General features: G+C 42.5%; 1 protein-coding gene across 7 annotated transcripts in view; it reads left to right on the top strand.

Moving 5' to 3' along the window:
• The first annotated feature begins 545 nt into the window (after nt 1-545).
• The window catches only part of BRDT (bromodomain testis associated), a 64,062-nt gene continuing 41,716 nt past the window's right edge, over nt 546-22,891 (top strand). For 2 of the 7 annotated variants that reach the window (XM_024249840.3, XM_054531234.2), the window contains exons 1-5: nt 785-831; nt 1,036-1,104; nt 13,622-13,850; nt 15,538-15,675; nt 19,061-19,175. In XM_024249840.3, coding sequence (XP_024105608.2) covers nt 13,659-13,850; nt 15,538-15,675; nt 19,061-19,175 — 445 coding nt within the window. In that variant the 5' untranslated portion in view covers nt 785-831; nt 1,036-1,104; nt 13,622-13,658. Of the gene's footprint in view, nt 832-1,035; nt 1,105-1,220; nt 1,623-3,397; nt 3,455-13,621; nt 13,851-15,537; nt 15,676-19,060; nt 19,176-22,891 lie in introns of those variants that run through there. The other 5 variants (XM_054531251.2, XM_054531246.2, XM_054531253.2 and 2 more) reach the window with 5 other exon arrangements.

Here is a 22,891-nt window from a genome sequence, read left to right as displayed (position 1 = left end):
CTTCTGATAAATGTTAGCACCTCTAAAGTATCTGCAAACCATCAAGAGGTAGTTGCGAAGACTCAAAATCCTAAATCACTTACGCTCAGCATGCAGCTGTTGTGAAACAGCTCTTAAATTGCCACTTTAAACCCAAAGAGAGCATGTCTCTAGCCTCAGCTGCTACCTAATATTGATCAAGCACTCACTACGTGCAAGAGACAGGAACTGTGGAGAAGGCTGGAAAAAAAAGCGTGAAAACCACGAAAACATCAGAAGCCAAAACTCAAGAACCTCTACTAGGCTAACTGATTAGTGAAAACGTCGTGTTAACAGCAAACGCCTTGAGTGTAGCGCTCCTACTCCTAAACCCCCAGCTCTCTGCACTGCAATCACCCGAACCCACTCTGCCTGCCCTAACAGGCCTGAGCCGCCCAGCTCAGACTGCTACACCTTTTTCGCACCGCCCGGGGCTGGGTGTGGTCACGTGACAGGTTCAGACCAATGGGCAGGCCGCCCGCGGGGGGTCTCCTATAAAGGCGCCTGTAGCAGCCGCCTAGCGGCTGCCATTACAACAAAAACTGGCGGCGAGGAACCGCGGAGAACTGTTGCCCTTCACCGCTTCATTTTGTGCAGCCTGAAAGGGGCAGTCACATAAGGTCCGTTTTGTAATATACAGGTAACATACAGGTAATGTACCCTCCACAGGGGGTGCTGCCTTAGGCCGGCCCCGAGGTGCGACCTTGGGTGGGAACAACCGTTTCTTCCCCCTCTCCCCTCCCCGACCCCATCAACATCGTGCGACAGTCCGGACAGTTGAGAAGGCCACCCCGCTTCGTGCCTGCCGCCCAGGTGAGTTGCCAGTCGCTTTCCTTTGGCCTTACCAACTTCAGGCTCGTTGCCCCCCAAGGGATCTTTTTCTCTCTCTCTTTTCCCCTAAATGTCTGGTTTTTCTTCAAGGGAGGGCTGGGAAGGAGGAGGTTGGGGCGAGGGAGTGGGAGGTCCGGTTGTCCAACTGCTTCCTCCCATTTTGAAAAATACTCACGGTCTTTGTAGTTCCTCTTAGGTCGTGGACTGGTGTGGATCGCTGCTGCCTGTACTGTAATTTTGGAAATGCAGGAGAAAGTACGGAGCTTTTAGCTTTAGCTGACATTTTGTGTTTATTCTGCAAGTGGTCATTTGGGACGGGGAAGTTCGGGTTCTTGCTTCATTTATTTATTCAATTAACTTTATTAAGCCCCTGGAACATGCTGAACCCTCTTTTGGGTACTGCAGAATTGTGGTGGGCTTTACTTCAAGGCGCGCTGGCCTGTATTAAGAATTAAGATAGAGGAGGCCGGGTGCAGTGGCTCGCCCCTGTAATCTCAGCACTTTGGGAGGCCGAGGCAAGCGGATCACCTGAGGTCAGGAGTTCAAGACCAGCCTGGCCAACATAGTGAAATCCCCATCTCTACTAAAAATACAAAAATTAGCTGGGTGTGATGGCAGGCGCCTGTAGTCCCAGCTACTCGGGAGGCTGAGGCAGGAGAATCGCTTGAACCCAGGAGGCGGAAGTTGCAGTGCACCGAGATCACGCCAGTGCACTCCAGCCTGGGCGACAGAGCGAGACTCTGTCTCCCTGCTCCCCCCCCAAAAAGAAAGAGGTATGTACAGAGACTTTGGGACTCAGGGGAAAGGCCTGGGTGGATGGGAGGGAATGAGAGAGGCTCCTGGGCAGAAGTGATAACTCATCTTGATCTTGAGGGACAAATAGAAGTTAGACTAAAAAGTGAGGAGGGAAGCTCAGGTAAAGAGAAATTTCTCAAAGTCATGGATGTATGTACACCGAGTAGGGTGGGACAGTGGATAATTGCTTTTTTTTTTTTTTTTTTTAATACAGATAGCTGCTATGGCTGGGCGATCTCAGAGGATCGCCTGAGTGGCTCACGCCTGTAATCCCAGCACTTAGGAGGCCTAGGCGGTTGGATCACCTGAGGTCAGGAGTTTGAGACCAGCCTGGCCGACATGGTGAAACCCCATCTCTACTAAAAATACAAAAATTAGCCGGGCATGGTGGCGGGTGCCTGTAGTCCTAGCTAGTTGGTAGGCTGAGGCAGGAAAATTGCTTGAATCCAGGAGGAGGTGGATGTGGCAGTGAGCTGAGATCGGGCCACTGCACTCTAGCCTGGATGACAGTGAGACTCCATCTCAAAAAAAAAAAAAAAGAGAGATGGGCCTGCTGTGTTGCCCAGGTTGGAGTACAGGGGCTGTTGACAGGCACTGTCATGGCCAACTACAGCCTCAACTCCTGACCTCAAGCGATTCTTCTACCTAAGCCTACTGGCTAGCTAGTACTACAGATACCCTGCCTCACTGTGGCTGACCGTGTTGGAAATTGGTGAAGTAGCAAGAGGAGTCTAGTAAGGTGGCCAAGGGGACAGATTATAAAGGGGTTTGTATAGCATGAAGGGCAATGAGTTGAACTGTATGATCTTAAGCAACACCATTGCATAATTTATGTGGTGACTAGTGATTGAACAAAAGCAGTGGTTTATTGGATGGAGAATAGGAAAACAGTAAGTATCTCAAATATTTAAATTATATTCAGCAGTCATTTGTGCCCATGTATTTGATACTTTGAAGTGGCTGAGATTGGCATAAGGCGGGGCGGCAGGGCGGCGGGGGGTTGTGTATAGATGGGATTAAAAAAAAAAAAAAAAAGGCCGGGCGCAGTGGCTCACGCCTGTAATCCCAGCACTTTGGGAGGGTGGGGTGGGGGGGGGGGTGGATCACGAGGTCAGGAGTTCAAGACCAGCCTGGCCAACATGGTGAAATCCCATCTCTATTAAAAATACAAAAAAGTTAGCTGGGCGTGGTGGCACGCGCCTGTAATCCCAGCTACTCCGGAGGGTGAGGCAGAGAATTGCTTAAACCTGGAGGGGTGGAGGTTGCAGTGAGCCAAGATCACACCACTGCACTCCAGCCTGGGCGACAGAGTGAGACTCCAAAGTGGGGAAGGCGAGGTGGCTCAGGCCTGTAATCCCAGCACTTTGGCAGGTTGAATCGGGCAGCCAGGAGTTCAAGACCAGCCTGGCCAACATGGTGAAACCTCATCTCTACTAAAAATACAAAAAAAAATTAGCCAGGTGCAGTGGCTTATGCCTGTAATCTCAGCACTTTGGGAGGCCAAGGTCAGAGGATCGCCTGAGTTCAGGAGTTTGAGACCAGCCTGGGCAATATAGTGAGACCCTATCTCTATAAAAAATACAAAAACTCTGCAAAGAGACCGTATCCCCAGATTCTAGCTCAATGCTTTGGCACCATTTGTAGGTGCTTTATGTTAGTACATATTCAATAAATGAACAAATAGAATTTGGAAAATGGTATCCTGGAAACCAGAAGAGCATTTTAAGAGTCATAATAGTTTAGTGCAGATGTTCCTGGGAGGTCAAGTTAAGAGTCAAAAATAATTCATTGGATTTAACAATTTAGCATGGTAAGTGTTAATTGTAGTGTAAGGGGAGTTTTAGAGGAATGTTGGGGGAAAAGCCAAGTGTGAAGTAGGCTGTAAAGACGGTGGAGAGAGAGGCCACAGGATCGTGCTGAGGGGCTTAATTGAAGCTCTGGCTTCCTCTGCAGTCCGGCAGGTGCACTGGCCAGAAAGGGGCTCTTCTGCTGAATGCTGTGAGTCCGCTTCAGTAAGAGACAAAAGGTGGAAAATGCTCTGGGATGAGGTATGGAAGAAAAGATTGAGGCCACAAGAAAATGATAGGATTAAGGGAAGAATTTTAAAGGAGACTTGACAAAGTTTATATAGAGGGAAGTTAGTAGATAAATGTCGAAGATACAGAGAAGATGGACCAGGCCATCTGTTGAAGATACAGAAAAGATGAACCAGCACAATGGTTCATGCCTGTGATCCTAGCACTTGGGGAGCTTGAGGCAGGCAGAGGAGTGCTTGAGCCCAGGAGTTCAAGACCAGCCTGGGTAACATAGTGAGACCCATCTCCAAAAAAAAAAAAAAAAAAAGGGACCAAGGGCCTTCCAGGGGCAATGGGGGAGTGTTATCTAGAGTCCCTGGGAAAAGAGTTCTAGATAGAAAAAGTGCCTCATCCTTAGACTGAAGGAAGAAGCAAATGAGAAGATTGAGTCATTGTAAGGAATAAATATTGTAATTCATTTCTTTCTTTTAAAATTATCATTATACTTTAAGTTCTAGGGTACATGTGCACAACGTGCAGGTTTGTTACATATGTATACATGTGCCATGTTGGTGTGCTGCACCCATTAACTCATCATTTACATTAGATATTTCTCCTAATGCTATCCTTCCCCCCTCCCTCCACCCCAACATTGTAAATCATTTCTATGAATTACCTCTGGCCCAAATTGAAGCCTGATCTAAGTTTGCAGAAACTATTTTCTCCCTTGGATTAGAGACTGCTCATTTGATGGTGTAGGATTTGGAATTAGTGTATGAGCTCATCAAGGGCCAGGTTACTTTTGACCTCCAGAATCCAAGCTCTTTAGTTCCATGCTGTGCTGTTTCCTGAGATTCAAGTATGCACATAGGGCAACACAATTTAATAACTGATTACAGTTAGTAATCACTGAGGGAATTCAAAAATTTGTCAGCTAGGTGTTGTGGCTCACGCCCATAATCCCAGCTCTTTGGGAGGCTGAGGCAGGAGGATTGCTTGAGCCCAGGAGTTCAAGACCAGCCTGGCCAATATGGTGAAACACCGTCTCTACTAAAAATAAAAAAAATTAGCCAGGTTTGATGGTGGGTGCCTGTAATCCCAGCTTCTTGGGAGGCTGAGGCAGGAGAATCACTTGAACCTGGGAGGCAGAGGTTCCAGTGAGCCGAGTTCACACCACTGCATTCCAGCCTGGGTGACAGCAAGAAAAAGATTCTTTTCAGAGTTGCCAAGGTTATTTTGAGAGTTACTGAGTGGGCAAGAGACATGTGGTTTTCAGGCAATTTATTCATTCAACCATAGACTGGTGTAACAAGGGAATGCTATACTGTTGTGTGATTGTCTTCAACAAAGTGAACTGAACTTTTCATTATCATTTATGATACATTGTTTTTGAACAGTTGTAATGAGTGGTTACTATGTAACATTGAATTCTTGACATTAGATTTCATCTGCTCATGACACATTTTTTTTTACTTACCATTTTCTTCTTGTTTTTTTTGTTTGTTTGTTTGTTTTGTTTTTTGAGACAGAGTCTCCCTCTGTTGCCCAGGCTGGAGTACAGTGGCGTGATCTCAGCTCACTGCAACCTCCCCCTCCGGGATTCAAGCAATTCTCCTGCCTCAGCCTCCCAAGTAGCTGGGACTACAGGCACGTGACACCACACCTGGCAAATTTTTGTATTTTTAGTAGAGACAGGGTTTCACCATGTTGCTCAGGCTGGTCTTAAACTCCTGACCTCAGGTGATCCATTTGCCTTGGCCTCCCAAAGTGCTGAGATTGTAGGTGCGAGCCACCATGCTCGGCAATTTTTTTGAGGCAAGTTCTCACTCTGTCACCTAGGCTGGAGTGCAGTGGTGCAATCATGGCTCACTGCAGCCTCGACTTCACGGGCTCAAGTGATCCCCCCACCTCTGCCTCCAGAGTAGCTGGGACTACAGGTGTGCTCCATGATGCCCAGTTATTCTTTGTATTTTGTGTAGACACAAGATCTCATTATGTTGCCCAAGCTAGTCTCAAACTCCTGGGCTCAAGTGTTCTTCCCACCTTGGCCTCTCAAAGTGTTGGGTTTACAGACATGAGCCACCATGTATGACCCATCTTTCTAGAGATATATCCACAGGTAAAAAATGTTTTGAAAGCAGAAATAACAAAATGACAACTCACTATAAACATTAGAAGCAATAGTGGAGGCTGGGTGTGATGGCTCACACCTGTAATCCCAGCACTTTGGGAGGCCGAGGTGGGAGGATCACTTGAGACCAAGAGTTTAATAAGACCAGCTTAAGCAGCATGGGGAAACCTTGTCTCTACTAAAAAAATTACAAAAATTAGCCAGGTGTGGTGACATGCACCTGTAGTCCCAGCTACTTGGGAGGCTGATGTGGGAGGATGGCTTGAGCCCGAGATCGAGGCTTCAGTGAGCAGTGATCATGCCACTGCACTCCAGCCTGGGTGACAAAGCAAGACCCTGTCTCAACAAAACAAAAAAACAGTGGACTTTGACTTAGATGGGTTAGACTGCAGATTATAGTTGCCAGTATAATGGTAACTCTGTACTTTTTTTCCCTCCTTAAGGTGGCATATTGGAATGTGAGTATAAGTGCTTTTTAGAGAGAACCTTAAATTAACCAACATGTTTACTTCTGACACTTCACAAGTGGTTAGGACCCACCATTAAGATGAAAATTGTCTGGGTGCGGTGGCTCAGTCCTGTAATCCCAGCACTTTGGGAGGCTGAGGCAGGTGGATCACTTGATGTCAGAAGTTCAAGACAGCCTGGCCAACATGATGAAATCCCATCTCTACTAAAAATACAAAAATTAGCTGGGTGCAGTGTAATGCCTCCCTGTAATCCCGGCTACTAGGGAGGCTGAGGCAGGAGAATCGCTTGAACACGGGAGGCAGAGGTTGCAGTGAGCTGAGATTGCTCCATGGCACTCCAGCCTGGGAGACAGAGTGAGACTCGGTCTTAAAAACAAAACAAAACAACAGCAAAAATCTCTTTTGGGTTCTTTTGTAGAACTCTTGTGGTGGCTTTTTCTGTTTGTTATTAAAAATTAAGAGCTAAAATTAATAAGGCTTTAGGGAAAGTGAAATAGTAAAATTGACAGCTGTCTAGCATAGAAATTTGCAAAGTATAAAAAGCCACGTAAGCCCATTTTTAAACGTTTAAAAACAGAAGATTAAAGTAATTGAAACAGTAAGATGGGTAATGACAGTGGATACATTATAAAAGGGAAAATTTTTAGTCATATATTGCTGGACAGTGAGCTTCACTTCACACTAGAAACCGGGGCCTCCAGCCAAGAAATGCAGAGAATTCACCACTGAGAAGATAATCAGATGATCAAATATTAGCTATTGTTTTGCCCAGTGACAATGATATCAGAATTATTAATGTTTGGTCCATTCATGTTCAAGCCATCTGTGGCCCTCAATTACAGTGTATTTAAGGCTGTTATTAAAATTTTCAAGTGTACAGAAAGGTAAAATAGTACAAAAAACATCTCTGTATATCAGCAGTTGTCAACATTTTGCCATATTTGCTTTTCTATATAGCCTTCCCACAAGCCTTTTAAAGATATGTTACAGATACGACTTCGCAAGTTTTTTTGAGCAACACTTAACATTTTTTCCTGTACACCTTGCTATTGCATCTGTCAAGATGAACAATCCCCTGGGTTTCCCTTGTTGTCTCAAAATGTTTGTTATGACTGATCTTTTTCTTTTTTTCTTTTGCCACCTTTCTGGCTGGAAATATGGCTGATGTTTTAAAACCAAGATTTGATATAGAATAACCAATTGAGTTTGGTTATCATGGTTCTTCCCACCCCCCACCCCCCGCCTGCTTTTCCTGGGTTGTGTATCATGGATCTTAATGTAGAGTCATTTTTCTTATTTTCTGTAATGACCTTGACTTTTGTACAATAGGCCATTTTAGCACTGTCCCTTAGAACTTTTCTGCCGTGATGGCAGTGTTCTATATCTGCATTGTCTCCTACAGCAGCTGCTAGCCACAGGTGGCTATTAAGCACTTGAAATGTGGCTAAGTTTTTAATTCTGTTAAGTTTTGGGTAATTTAAATTGTTATGGTTAGCTAGGGGCCATCATACAGCACAGCTCTAAGTCCCTGAATTTTCTGTAAAATAAAAGTTATATCTAAAAGCTTGATTAGGCTGGCATGGTGTCTCACATCTGTAATCCCCAGCGCTTTGGGAGGCTGAGGTGAGAGGATGACTTGAAGCCAGGAATTTGAGACCAGTCTGGGAAACAATGAGACTCTGGCTTCCCCCCTTCCCTGAAAAAACAATTAACCAGGCATGGTGATATGTACCTGTAGTCCTACTCAGGAAGCTGAGGCAGGAGGATTGCTTGCGCCCAGGAGTTCAAGATTGCAGTGAGCCATGATTGAGCCACTGCACTCCTGCCTTGGGTGACAGAGCAAGACCCTGTCTCCAAATTTTTAAAAATAGAAATAAAATCTTGATTACATTCAATTGTTCACATTTTTGGCAAAAAGGCTTTATAGGTAATTTATAGGTACTATGTACTTAGCCATGTTAAATACTACAGAGAAGTCTAGGAAGGTAACTGAGGAAGGCCTGTGAGGGATATGAAATTATGGAATCTTTTAAGGTATTTATGATTTGTGGGAGAGCAAAAACTTTTGTGTTAGCGCTGAACTTAGTGGGAGAGGATTTGTATGTATGTGTGTTTTAATAGATTTTATTTTTGGCCGGGGGGCAGTGGCTCATGCCTGTAATTCCAGTACTTTGGGAGGCCAAGGCAGGCGGATCACGAGGTCAGGAGATGGAGACCATCCTGGCTAACACGGTGAAACCCTGTCTCTACCAAAAATACAAAAAATTAGCTGGGTGTGGTGGCGGGCGCCTGTAGTCCCAGCTACTCTGGAGGCTGAGGCAGGAGAATGGCTTGAATCTGGGAGGCGGAGCTTAGAATGAGCCGAGATTGCACCACTGCACTCCAGCCTGGGCGACAGAGCGAGACTCCATCTCCAAAAAAAAAAAAAAAAAAAAAAAAAGATTTTATGTTTTAGAGGAGTTTAGGTTCACAGCAAAACTGAGCAGTAAATAGTGTTCCCATCTACCGTTTCAACACTAGTACAGCACCAGAGTGGTACGTTTGTTACAATCAATGAACCTACATTGACACGTCATCACCCAACATTAATCGTTTCCATAGTTTCTGTTTTGGTGTACATTCTATGAGTTTTAACAAATGGATCTACCATTATACTATCATACAAGATAGTCTCACTTCCCTGAATATCCTCTGTGCTCTGCCTATTCCTTCCTCCCCAAACTCCTGGCAACTGCTGATCTTTTTACTATCTCTATAGTTCTGTGTTTTTTGGGTTTTTTTTTGTTGTTGTTGTTGTTTTGAGATAGAGTCTTGCTCTGTCACCCAGGCTGGAGTTTAGTAGGGCCATCTTGGCTCACAACCTTCACTTCCCAGATTCAAGCAATTCTTGTGCCTCAGCTTCCGAGCAGCTGGGATTACTGGCAATGCGCCATATGGCCTGGCTAATTTTTGTATTTTTATTAGAGACAGGGAAGTCTCACCATGTTAGCCAGGCTGGTCTTGAGCTCCTGACCTCAAATGATCCACCTGCCTTGGCCTTCCAAAGTGCTGGGATTACAGGCGTCAGCCACCATGCCTGGCTAAGTTTTGCCTTTTTTTGAGAACAACATTCAAGCTTTCACGATGTCTTTTCATGACTTGATAGCTCATGTCTTTTTTTTTTTTTTAATTATTATTATTAAAGGAATCTCACTCTGTCGCCTAGGCTGGAGTCCAGTGGTGGGATCTCAGTTCACTGCAACCTTTGTCTCCAGGGTTCAAGCGATTCTCATGCCTCGGCCTCCTGAGTAGCTGGGATTACAGGCGTTCACCGCCATGCCCGGCTAGTTTTTGTATTTTTAGTGGAGATGAGTTTTCACCATATTGCCCAGGCTGGTCTTGAACTCCTGACCTTGGGTGGTCTGCCCACCTTCACCTCCCAAAGTGTTGGAATTACAGGTGTGAGCCACCACATCCAGCCGACAGCTCATTTCAGTGCCGAATAATATTTCATTGCATGAATGTAGTAGAGTGTATTTACCGTTTCACCTACTTAAGGACATCTTAGTTATTTTCAAGTTTTGACAATTATGAATAAAGCTGCTATAAACATCCTGTGTAAGTTTTTTGTGTGGCAAGGTATTTCTTAAAAAAATCAAGGCTGGGGAATGTCTGTAGACAAAGATACCAGTGGAAAGTAATTCTAGATAAAAAATTAAATGTAGAAAATGAGGCAGGGAACCGTGGGCTTGCCTGTAATTCCAGCACTTTGGGAGGCCAAGGAGGGCAGATTGCTTGAGCTCAGTAGTTCGAGACCAGCCTGGGTGACATGGCAAAACCCCATCTGTACAAAAAAAAAAGAGCTGGATATGGTGGCATGTACCTATAGTCCCAGATAATCAGGAGGCTGAGGTGGGAGAGTCGTTTGAGCCCAGGAGTTTGAGGCTGCAGTGAGCCAAGATCATACCGTTGCACTCCAGCCTGGGGGACAGTCAGACCCTGACTCAAAAAAGTAGAAAATGAAACCATGAGACTGCAGAAAGTATATTGTGTAATAAATATATATATATATATATTTTTTTTTTTTTGAGCCAAGATTGCGCCACTGCATTCCAGCCTGGGCAACAGAGTGAGATGCCATCTCAAAAAACAAAAACATAATACATAGTAAATAATACTATATGTAAAGTTCAAAAATGGTCACAGCTTGGTCTGTAGTGATAAAAGTCAGTGGAGTGGTTAACCTTTGTGGTTGAGGGAGGGTACAGTGACTGGGGCACCTAAAAAGTAGGTTAGCTTTAAATAATTACAAAGCCAGGATAAGAGCCAGTTTAGTTGTGACATCCTAGAATAGCTCCATCTTTGTTCTTAATGATTTTTCTCTTTTTCTTTTTCTTTTTTTTTTTAAAAAAATTTTACAGGTGAGGTCTCACTGTGTTGCCCAGGCTGGTCTTGAATTCCTGAGCTCTTTTTTGAGACAGGGTCTTGCTGTGTCACCCAGGCTGGAGTGCAGTGGCACAATCTGGGCTCATTGCAGCCTCTACCTCCCGGGTTCAAGTGGTCCTTCCACCTCAGCCTCCCGAGTAGCTGGGACTACAGATGTGCACCACCACGCCCGACTGATTTTTGTATTTTTTGCAGAGATGGGAGGTTTCATCTTGTTGTCCAGTCTGGTATTGAACTCCTGCCCTCAAGTCGTCTGCCCTCTTCAGCCTACCAAAGTTCTGGGATTACAGGCATGAACCACAGCACCCAGCCTATGACTTTTATTAAGTGCTATATTTCCATATATGTGTAACATGAAAATTGTGAAAGTAGAAGATTGATAACCACCTTCAATTCATTTTAATGTAGTAGTACTCAATCTTGGCTGCACATCAGAAGTAACAGGGAACTTTTAAAAAACCAACAAAACGGATTCCCAGGCGCTCTCTCCAGAGATTGGGACCTGAGCATTGGTATTTTTGAAGATCCACAGCTCCTCATACCTATTAGGATGGCTATTATTAAAACAAAAAATTACTATTGGCAAGGATGTGGAGAAATTGAACTCTTGTACGTTGTTAATGGGAATGTGAAATCATGTATCGACCATGGAAAATGGGATGGGCTTCCTCAAAAAATTAGAAATATAATTGCCATATGATCTAGCAATTCCACTTGTGTATATATATCCAAAAGAATTGAAAGCAGGGTCCTGAGATACTTGTAAACCCATGTTCATAGCAGCAGTATTCACAATATAGTGAAGAAGTGGAAGCAACCCAAGTGGCATCAATGAATGAATGGATAAAGAAAATGATACACATACAATGGAATATTATTTAGACTTAAAAGGAAGGGAAATTCTAACACACGCTACAACATGGATGAATCTTGAGGGCTTTATATTAGGAAAAATAAGCCAGTCACACAAAAAGATAAATGATATGATTTGTCACTTTAATGAAGTATTTAGGGTAGTCAAATTCATGGCAACAGAAAGCAGAATGGTGGTTGCCAGGTACAGTGGGGACAGAAGAATGAGGATTTGTTGGTTAATGGGCATAGAGTTTCTGTTTTGCAAGATGAAAAAGTTCTAGAGATTGGTTTCACAAAAAAACATGAATATACTTAACACTGCTGAACTGTACACTTAAAAAGAGTTAATATGGTAAATTTTGGTATGTATTATGCCACAGTTCAAAAATATCTACAAGTGATTAATATGCAATAGGAGGTGAGAACTAATACTACTTTAATGCAGACAAAGATATATTATTGGCTAAGTGTTAACACTGGTCTCTAAAAATGGGCAACTTATTTCATTACTTTTCATTTTGCTCATGTACTTGAGGTATTATGTGCACATTAGTAGTACCTTTATTATCCTTAAAGTAATGATGCTGTCTAGGAATATGAAATACTGTCTTTCTGAAACACCTATGAAATTTAAAATATTTTATTCTAGATGTAGCAATATGTGCCACAGAGTAACATTTTAATCTAATAAATTCGGTTTTAAAATAAATCACTTTGGGTCGGGTGCAGTGGCTCACGCCTGTAATCCTAGCACTTTGGGAGGCCGAGGAGGGCGGATCACCTGAGGTCAGGAGTTCCAGACCAGCCTGGCCAGTGTAGTGAAACCCTGCCTCTACTAAAAATACAAAAATTAGCTGGGCGTGGTAGTGGCAGGTGCCTGTAATCCCAGCTACTCAGGAAGCTGAGGCAGGAGAATCACTTGAAGCCAGCAGGCGGAAGTTGCAGTGAGTGGAGTGCCACTGCACTCCAGCCTGGGTGGTAGAGTGAGACTCCATCTCAAAAAATAAAAACAGAAAAATAAAAATGAAATCACTTTGTCTGGGCATGGTGGCTCAAGGTTGTAATCTCAGCACCTTGGGAGGCCGAGGTGTATGGATCACCTGAGGTCAGGTGTTTGAGACCAGCCGGGCCAACATGTTGAAACCCCGTCTCTACAAAAAAATACAAAAATGAGCTGGGCGTGGTGGCATGCATCTGTAGTCACAGCTACTTGGGAGGCTGAGGCTAGAGAATCGCTTGAACCTGGGAGGCAAAGATTACAGTGGGCCGAGATCGCGCCATTGCACTCCAGCCTGGGCAACAGAGTGAGACTCCATCTCAGAGAGAGAGAGACCATAAATAAATCAATCACTTTTTTCAAATTAGCCAGAACATTTTTTTACTTTGTTTTTCTCTCTTCATTGAATTAACAATTGTAGAATACTTACACACTGATCATATCTTTAACATTCTCTGTTATTTCTTCCAACTAGGAATTTATAGACTTTTCCTGCTAAGACCTCAATTTGTGTTTTTGTGAAAGGTAGAAAGACTGAGATGTTGAAATAATTTAAAACATCCAAGGCTAAGGCATATATAGTGAAACTTTTACTACTTGTATATAAAAAGTTTGTATTTGTTTAAAAATTGATTCCTTTGCCATTTGGCTTTTTTTTTTTTTCATCCTGTCTTAATCATGATGTGCTTTAAAATACAGTATGTGTTACTCTTTTTTGAGACGGAGTTTCACTCTTGTTGCCCAGGCTGTAGTGCAATGGCACGATCTTGGCTCACTGCAACCTCTGCCTCCCGGGTTTAAAGGATTCTCCCGCCTCACCTTCCTAAGTAGCTTGGATTACAGGCATGCGCCACCACGCCTGGCTAATTTTTGTATTTTTAGTAGAGACGGGGTTTCACTACATTGGTCAGACTGGTCTCGAACTCCCGACTTCAGGTGATCCACCCGCCTTGGCCTCCCAAGGTGTTGGGATTACAAGCCTGAGCCACTGTGCCCGGCTTCTGTTACTCTTGAATAACACTTTTCAGCTCCTGTGGAAACCATTCCTAAAGTGCTTCTGAAGTATTCAGTTTTTGTTTTTCAGGACATGTACTTGTAGACAGGATTCGAAGCAGTTAAGAATGTCTCTGCCAAGTCGACAAACAGCTATTATTGTTAACCCTCCTCCACCAGAATATATAAATACTAAGAAAAATGGGCGATTGACAAATCAACTTCAGTATCTACAAAAAGTTGTCCTAAAGGATTTATGGAAGCATAGTTTTTCATGGCCTTTTCAACGTCCTGTGGATGCTGTGAAACTAAAGTTGCCTGTATGTATGTCTTCAACTATGTTAGTTTCAAAAAAAGAAAAATCCTGTAAATTTCTGTAAGACATAACTAGTCTTTAATGTTATAAAACATATTTGGCCAGGCGCATTGGCTCCTGCCTGTAATCCCAGCACTTTGGGAGGCCGAGGTGGGCAGATCACCTGAGGTCCGGAGTTCAAGACCAGCCTGACCAACATGGAGAGACCCCCATCTCTACTAAAAATACAAAATTAGCAGGGCGTGGTGGCGCATGCCTGTAATCCCAGCTACCCAGGAGGCTGAGCAGGAGAATCTCTTGAACCTGGGAGGTGGAGGTTGCGGTAAGCCGAGATTGCACCATTGCCTGGGCAACAAGAGTAAAACTCCATCTCCAAAAATAAAAAATAAAAAAATATTTAACAGCTGATTTATTTAGCATCATTAAAGTCTATCCCAATGAGTAATTTTTTCCAAAAAAAAAAAAAAGCTTATTTTTCTGAGCATTCGCATTCTTATTTTAATAATTTGTGATAAATTGTAATACGTGTTTTTTTTATTATAGTATATGTCACTTCACCTTTTGGATGCAGAGTTATCCTGAATTTTACCTTTTCCATGAAGTTTCTCTTGACACTTCCTGGCAGGCTTAGTTGCATCACATACAGAATTTGACTTTAGGTCTTACGTTAGGAATTTTTAGCCATTCAGTAATGCAATGGTTGAGTAGTTTACAATATAGCTAGTCAACTTGAAGCTGGAATTTTATTCTATGGAGTCAGACTCCATAAAAACAAGGTTCTTTTTCCTCATGCCCTTTTTATTTTCAAGGATAATTTTATTCTCAAATTCTTACCTTTGTTCATCTTTATTGGCTTTTTTTTTTTTAAACATCTAAAAATAATGCCATAGCAGTCAGCTTTGTTTCTCATTACTGAAGGTTCTAGTTTCTAGAATATGGCCTTTTTTTTTTGAGACGGTCTCACTCTGTCACGCAGACTAGAGTGCAGTGGCATGATCTCAGCTTGCTGCAACCTCTGCCTCCTGGGCTCAAGTGATACTTGGGCCTCACCCTCCCAAGTAGCTGGGAAGACAGGCATGCGCCAGGACGTCTGGCTAATTTTCTGTTTTGTTGTTGTTGTTGTTGCTGTTGTTTTGTTTTTTGAGACAGAGTCTTGCTCTGTCCCCAAGGCTGGAGTGCAGTGGCACAATCTTGGCTCACTGCAACCTCTGCCTCCCAGGTTTGAGTGATTCTCCTCCCTCAGACTCCTGAGTAGCTGGGATTACAGGCACGCGTCATCACACCAGGCTTATGTTTGTATTTTTAGTGGAGATGGGGCTTCCCCATGTTGGCCAGGCTGGTCTCGAACTCGTGACCTCAGGTGATCCACCCGCCTTGGCCTCCCAAAGTGCTGGGATTACAGGCGTGAGCCACCATGCCCGGCCAATTTTCTGTATTTTTATTAGAGATGGGTTTCACCATGTTGGCCAGGCTGATCTTGAACTCCTGGCCTCAAGTGATCCTCCTGCCTCGGCCTCCCAAAGTGCTGGGACTACAGGCGTGAGCCACTGCGCCCAGCCAGAATATGGCTTTTTAAAGATAATCAGTTGCTCTCTCTAGTTACAGGTGTATAGTGTATTAAATTTCTTTGTGTATCAATAGTGGTAGTGTATTCATTCTTACTAACATTTAGAATTTGTTCAAAACCATAGGATTATTATACCATTATAAAAAACCCAATGGATTTAAATACAATTAAGAAGCGCTTGGAGAATAAATATTATGCGAAGGCCTCAGAATGTATAGAAGACTTCAATACAATGTTCTCAAATTGTTATTTATATAACAAGGTATGTAAGCCTTATGTTATACTTACTAATTCTTTGCCATTACATATAGGAGAGAAATGTATAAAATCATGTGATCATTTCAGATTTCAAGTCTCTTCATTTGAGATATTTTACGTGTGTGTGTGTGTGTGTGTGTGTGTGTATGTATATATATAATTTTATTTTTTTGAGATGGAGTCTGGCTCTGTCACCCAGGCTGGAGTGCAGTAGTGTGATCTCAGCTCACTGCAACCTCTGCCTCCTGGTTCAAGTGATTCTCCTGCCTCAGCCTCCTGAGTAGCTGGGAATACAGGCACCCGCCAACCTGCCTGGCTAATTTTTTGTATCTTTTTTTAGTAGAGACGGGGTTTTACCATGTTGGCCTGGCTGGTCTCAAACTCCTGACCTCAGGTGATCCACCCACCTCAGCCTCCCAAAGTTCTGGGATTATAGGTGTGAGCCACTGTGCCTGGCCAAGATCTTTTACATATTTTTAAGGACAATACTTTTCACTGAATTTCATAATTTTCACATACCAATACTTGTTCAGTCTATTTGCTGTAATATTTTTGTGCCTGAATAGCTGTAGTGGCTATGTTTTTAAAAACTAAAATACCAGTGAGAGCTGGTTTCTGTGAATAAGGTATTTTAGAACGTTTTCTATTGCATTCCTGTCATTTTACTTATGAGATAAAGGAAAAGCCTTAGCGTATACTAATCTTCATTAAATTTTCACAGTATGGACCCCTGGCCATAACCTAAAAAGTGAAACCAATTGCCTACTTCTAAACTTCACAAGTTGATTTAAAGTTCAGATATGTTCTGGCCGGGCACAGTGGCTCACACCTGTAATCCCAGCACTTTGGGAGGCTGAGGCAGGAGGATCATGAGGTCAAGAGATCGAGACCATCCTGAGCAACATGGTGAAACCCCGCCTCACTAGAAATACAAAAATTAGCTGGGTGTGGTGGCGTGTGCCTGTAGTCCCAGCTACTCGGGAGGCTGAGGCAGGAGAATCGCTTCAGCCCAGGAGGTAGAGGTTGCAGTGAGCCTAGATGCCACCATTGCACTCCAGCCTGGTGACAGAGCAAGACACCTTCTCAAAAAAAAAAAAAAAAAAAATTCCACCTTCCTGGGATGAGTCCTTTGACTCTCCCTTTTGCCTTTCCCTGTCTCTTGTTTTTCCGTCTAAAAAAAAGATCAGATATGCTCTTTGTTCTATCCCAGTAGTAGTACTTGGATTTGTGTTAATGAATTTGCCTATATGATATATGTAGAGATTTTTTTTTTTTTTTTTTTTTTTTTTTGAGATAGAGTCTTGCTCTGTTGCCCAGGCTGGAGTGCAGTGTATGTGGAGATTTTAAACTTAATCTTCATATTGGCTCTCATCCATAAAATTGGATTTGTGTATTTGGTTTTCTTCCATATAGTATTCCCATTTCCTACAGTACTGTATCCTTTTCTAGCTGTTCTAGGGCATCTAAATATTTTAAAGCTTATATCTCATTTAAATATGAGAATTCTAAGTATTTGTGATTTCGTTTATTCAAAATCACTGGTGAGTGACACTGAATTGTAATAGAAAGTTTGATTTGGCTCCCAAGAAAACTACCAATGCCAGCTTATATGTATAAAAGATTTAAAACTATTAGCCAATGAGAATGATTTTTTTTTTTCTGAGACAGGGACTCACTGTGTTGCCTAGGCTGGACTTGATCTCCTGGGCTCAAGTGATACTCCCACCTCAGCCTCCTAAGTAACTGGGATTATAGGCACACAGCACTGCATCCAGCTCCAATGTGAATTTTTAAAAAATCAGTACCATTGGCAACTTCATTTTAATTTAACTACAATTCCAAAGGGTCCTTTCAGATGTAATATTTTAAAATGAAGTTTAGTAATTTTCCTGAGCTACCTAACTTAGAAATAAATGTTCTCTTTATTTAAGAGAACTGTTGCTTTGTAAATTACTTACTTTTTTTCTCAGTCATAAATTGAAGCAAGAGGAAGACTTGTAAGTGAATAGTTAAGATTGAAAAATTGAATATGTTGCCTGGGTGCGGTGGCTTATGCCTGTAATCCCAGCACTTTGGGAGGCCAAGGCGGGTGGATCACAAGGTTAGGAGTTCGAGATTAGCCTGGCCAAGATGGTGAAACCCTGTCTCTACTAAAGCTACAGAAAGTAGCCAGACGCGGTGGCAGGCACCTGTAATCCCAGGTACTCGGGAGGCTGAGGCAGGAGAATCGCTTGAACCCAGGTGACAGAGGTTGCAGTGAGCCGAGATTGCACCACTGTACTCCAGCCTGGGAGACAGAGTGAGACTTTGTCATTGAATATGTTGGTAGAGTTGGCTTAGAAAAAAATATTTAAAAATTGAGTCAGTGCTACAGTGTTATTTTATTAATTAGTTACTTAAACAGAATTACTTCCAATCAAACCATGAGATACTTTGTACAGCCATGAGTAAGTTTTGTTTTAATCTATTTGTGAGTAGAAATTCTCTTTTTTTTTTTAAGACGGAGTTTTCACTCTTGTTGCCCAGGCTGGAGTGCAATGGCGCAATCTCAGCTCACCACAACCTCCACCTCCTGGTTCAAGCAATTCTCCTGCCTCAGCCTCCCAAGTAGCTGGGATTACAGGCATGCGCAACCACACCTGGCTAAATTTTTTTTTTTTTAATGTAGTTTTGCTCTTGTTGCCCAGGCTGGAGTGCAATGGCACGATCTCAGCTCACTGCAACCTCCGCCTCCAGGGTTCAAGCAATTCTCCTGCCTCAGCCTCCTGAGTAACTAGGATTACAGGCACGCACCACCACGCCTGGCTAATTTTGTATTTTTAGTAGAGACAGGGTGTCTCCACGTTGGTCAGGCTGGTCTCAAACTCCCAACCTCAGGTGATCCGCCCACTTCGGCCTCCCAAAGTGCTGGGATTACAGGCGTGAGCCACTGCGCCCAGCCTAATTTTGTATTTTTAGTAGAGACAGGCTTTCTCCATGTTGGTCAGGCTGGTCTCGAACTCCCGACCTCAGGTGATCCACCCCCGTCAGCCTCCAAAAGTGCTGGGATTACAGGCGTGAGCCACTATGCCTGGCGAAATTATCAGTTTTAATACCTGTTTGATTTAGTAGGATTGGTTGGATTGTAATTCTTTAGTGTTCAGAAAGCCATTTGGGTCCTTTTTAGAAGTTGAAGGAGTGGGATGCTAGAATTTTAAATGTGAGCTGCTTTCAGCCATAGAGAATAAGAAAATAAAATGTGAGCAGTTTCACTATTTTCTAAATTTATAAGAGATGAATACCGTCTAGGATTACTATGTTACTGCCTTCCATAAAGTGGGCTGAATTTAAAACATTTGGTACAGTGACCATACTGTATATCCTTATGGTATATTTAATATATTTTGTAGCCTGGAGATGACATTGTTCTTATGGCACAAACTCTAGAGAAGCTGTTTATGCAGAAATTATCTCAGATGCCACAAGAAGAGCAAGTTGTGGGTGGTAAGGAAAGAATCAAGAAAGGTAAGGCAGGAGGTAAACACTTTATGGTTCTCTCCCTTCTTTTCCCCTCTCTATCTGTCTTGTGTGTGTGTGTAAATCCCTCAGAGGAGACAGACATCCAGAAGTCCTACATCCTATTCTATTGATAAAAAATGTCCACTTAAAACAATCTGCCAAACCTTGATCACAAGGATGGATATCATTCAAGAATAGTGAGGACTGCATTGATTATGGCCTCGGAGCCAGCTTTCTTGTAGCATAATGCCATTCACATAGTAGGGATTCAGAAAATCATAGCTGTTACTACTGTTTTCAGTGGATCTTGTATCTGTGCTGTACTGATAAGAATGCCCAAATTGCTGGTGCTCTCTGTATTAAAAAAAAAATTCCATAGCTGAGAATAAAATGTTAGTATTGGGTTGGAAGATTGTCTTTTTTTCCTAACTTTTTCTTCACTCACAAAAATCTTTGGAGGAAATCATCTTTACAGCTAATAATCATATCATTTAAATATGGTGTTTCAAAAATCTTAAATCTTAAGTATTCAAATAGATTTATTGTAGAGGTTAACCAAGAATGTAGTAAATGTTGGTTTATCTTTGGATCACTTAAGCAGTGTAAACTTTAAATTCTTAGTCATTCCATGTTAGTTTCCTCATTTACAATATCAGGAAAATATTTATTTATTTATTTATTTGTTTGTTTTGTTTGTTTATTTGAGATGGAGTCTTTGCTCTGTCGCCCAGGCTGGAGTGCAGTGGTGCAATCTCGGCTCACTCCAAGCTCTGCCTCCCAGATTCAAGCCATTATCCTGCCTCAGCCTCCAGAGTAGCTGGGACTACAGGTGCCCACCACCACGCCCCGCTAATTTTTTGTATTTTTTTTTTTTTTAGTAGAGTTGGGGTTTCACCATGTTAGCCAGGATGGTCTCGATCTCCTGACGTCGTGATCCGCCTGCCTCGGCCTCCCAAAGTGCTGGGATTACAGGCGTGAGCCACTGCGCCTGGCCCTAAAAATATTTATCTTTCATGATTGTAAATGTTTATAAAGTATATAGTTAAGTGCCTGAGATATAGGAAGCTTGTAATAGGTTCATGGCAGAGGTTGATTTTTTTTTGAGGTTTTTATTGGTGCTAATATATGCTTTTTTATTGCTAATAGATCCTTAAGGTGGGTCATAACTTATAGTGCTTTAACCAAGTCTATGAGATATTCAGATACTCACTGATTATTTAAGTCCTTATTCTTATTTTAGAAAAGGTTGATCTAATGTCTGACAATGTGAGACCTGGGCTTCTACAAGAAGATTTAAATAAGCCCTTGTGAGGTAGATAATACATAGATCAGTATGGTATTTAAATTGTAAAACCAACGTGCTAATTGTTGCTGACTTAAATTATTACCCTTAGCAAGATAAAAATTATTATTTTTTCCATTTAATGTTGCTAGAAGGTAAAAATTATTGATCTTCTTATTGATCTTTTATCTGAGGGAAACATGCTGTTAACAGTTACCTGAGCATCTGAAACAAGTAGCTGCAACTTAACTCTCAAGTGTGTAAGTTTTTTGTTTTTTGTTTTTTGTTTTTGAGACAGAGTTTCACTCTTGTTGCCCAGGCTGGAGTGCAATGGCATGATCTCTGCTCACTGCAACCTCTGCCTTGAACTTCAGGTTCAAGTGATTCTCCTGCCTAGCTGGGATTACAGGCGCGTGCCACCATGCCCAGCTAATTTTTGTATTTTTTAGTAGAGATGGGGTTTCACCATGTTGGCCAGGCTGGTCTCGAACTCCTGACCTTAGGTGATCCACCCGCCTTGGCCTCCTAAAGTGCTGTGATTACAGGCATGAGCCACTGCACCTGGCCTACATTTAAGTTTTTTGTTAGAAATAAAACTTGAAAAAAATTACAAGACAGTGCATTATGGAAAAAAATTAAGACAATGCATTATGACATGTGTCAGATGAAATTACATGTTAATATATGCTGTGTTTCAAAAGAATGAGACATTTTGTTTTATTTCGAGACAGGGTCTCATTCTGTCACCCTGGCTGGAGTGCAGTGGCACTCCACGATCAGTTCACTGCAGCCTCGAGCTCCTGGGCTTAAACAGTCCTCCCACTTTAGCCTCCCAAGTAGCCAATATTAAAGACATGTGCCACTACACCCAGCTAATTTTTTTGTTTCTTACAAAGGTGGGGTCTCATTTTGTTGCCCAGGCTCATCTTGATCTCCTGGCTTCAAATGATCCTCATGCCTTGGCCTCCCAAAGTGCTAGGATTACAGGCGTGAGCCACCATGCATGGCCAAGAGTGAGAAATTGATATGTGATGTGTGCTAGTACATTTTGTATTGCTATAAAGAAATACCTGGCTGGGCATTGTGGCTCATGGCTGTAATGCCAGCACATTGGGAAGCCAAGATGGGAGGATTACATGAGTCCAGGAATTCAAGACCAGCCTGAGCAGGATAGGAGGACCCTTTATAGAAAAATTTGAAACTTTGCCAGGTATAGTGGCATGCACCTGTAGTCCCAGCTCCTCAAGAGCCCAAGGTGGGAGGATTGCTTGAGCCCAGTAGGTTGAAGGTGCAGTGAGCCATGATCACACCACTGCAACAGAGCGACAGAGCAAGACCCTTTCTCAAAAAAAAACAAAAAAAAAAAAAAGAAAAGAAATATGTGAGGCTGGGTAATTTACAAAGAAAAGAGGTTTATTTGGCTCATGGTTTTGCAGGCTGTGTAAGTATGGCACCAGCATTTGCTTAGCTTCTGGGCCTCAGGAAGCTTTCAATCATGGTCAAAGGCAAAGAGGGAGCTGTTGTGTCACATGGTGAGGTGGGGGTAGGGAGGAGGTGCTCTTTTAAGCAACCAGATCTTATGTGAACTCATAGAGTGAGCACTCCTTCATTACGTCGAGGACAGCATCAAGAGATTCATGAGGGATCCACCCTCATGACCCAAACACCTCCCACACCAGGCCCCACCACCAACATTGGAGGTCACATTTCAACATAAGATTTGAAGAGGACAAAACATCCAAACCATATCACGCTGGAAAAGTTGGGAGAGGCTTTAGAGGTGATATAAGTTATGTTTGACCTCAAAGGATAGGTAGGATTTGGCTTCAGAGTGAATGTCTAAGTTTAAAAAACTTTTGACAAAAGCATTCCACTACCAGAGTCGTGTCTTTGTTAGTCACAGTGGTAGGAAAATTGTCATATGATGGTAGCTGGTTTAAAATAATGTTACGTACATGTTGATAATTTATGGCAAAGAAAACTCGGTATTAAACTGGTAATGTTAATTGAGCAAATACTTGAGTGCTAATTATGTACCACAACACTGTTCTGTGCTCTTGAGATATTATCAGTGAATAAAACAAAAACTTTGCCATCTTGGAATTTATATTCCAGTAGAAAGTGAGAGACAAACATGACAGATTCAGGGGAGGCCTCATTGAGAAGTGAAGATTTGAAAGAACATTCCAGCTAGAGGAATCAGCTAGAGCAAAGGCCTATAACAGATCCTTTCCTCCTCCATCACTTTGAGCCAATGCCTTCATTTGTGAACAGATCTTGCCATCTCAACCATTTTATTCCTTTGGTTATCTCCCTTTTTTCTTGGATCATTAATCTCTCCTCCTCTATGGGGTTAGTCTCATGACCCTATAAGCTTGCTCTAGTATCTCATCTTTAAAATACTCCTTTATCCATATCCTTCCAGCTATTGTTGTTTTTT

Source organism: Pongo abelii, chromosome 1 (assembly GCF_028885655.2).
Source record: "Pongo abelii isolate AG06213 chromosome 1, NHGRI_mPonAbe1-v2.0_pri, whole genome shotgun sequence".
In the NCBI taxonomy this organism is placed as follows: Eukaryota; Metazoa; Chordata; class Mammalia; order Primates; family Hominidae; genus Pongo; species Pongo abelii.
Note: the sequence above shows the minus strand (reverse complement) of the source record. Positions and strands in the feature narration are given on the sequence as shown.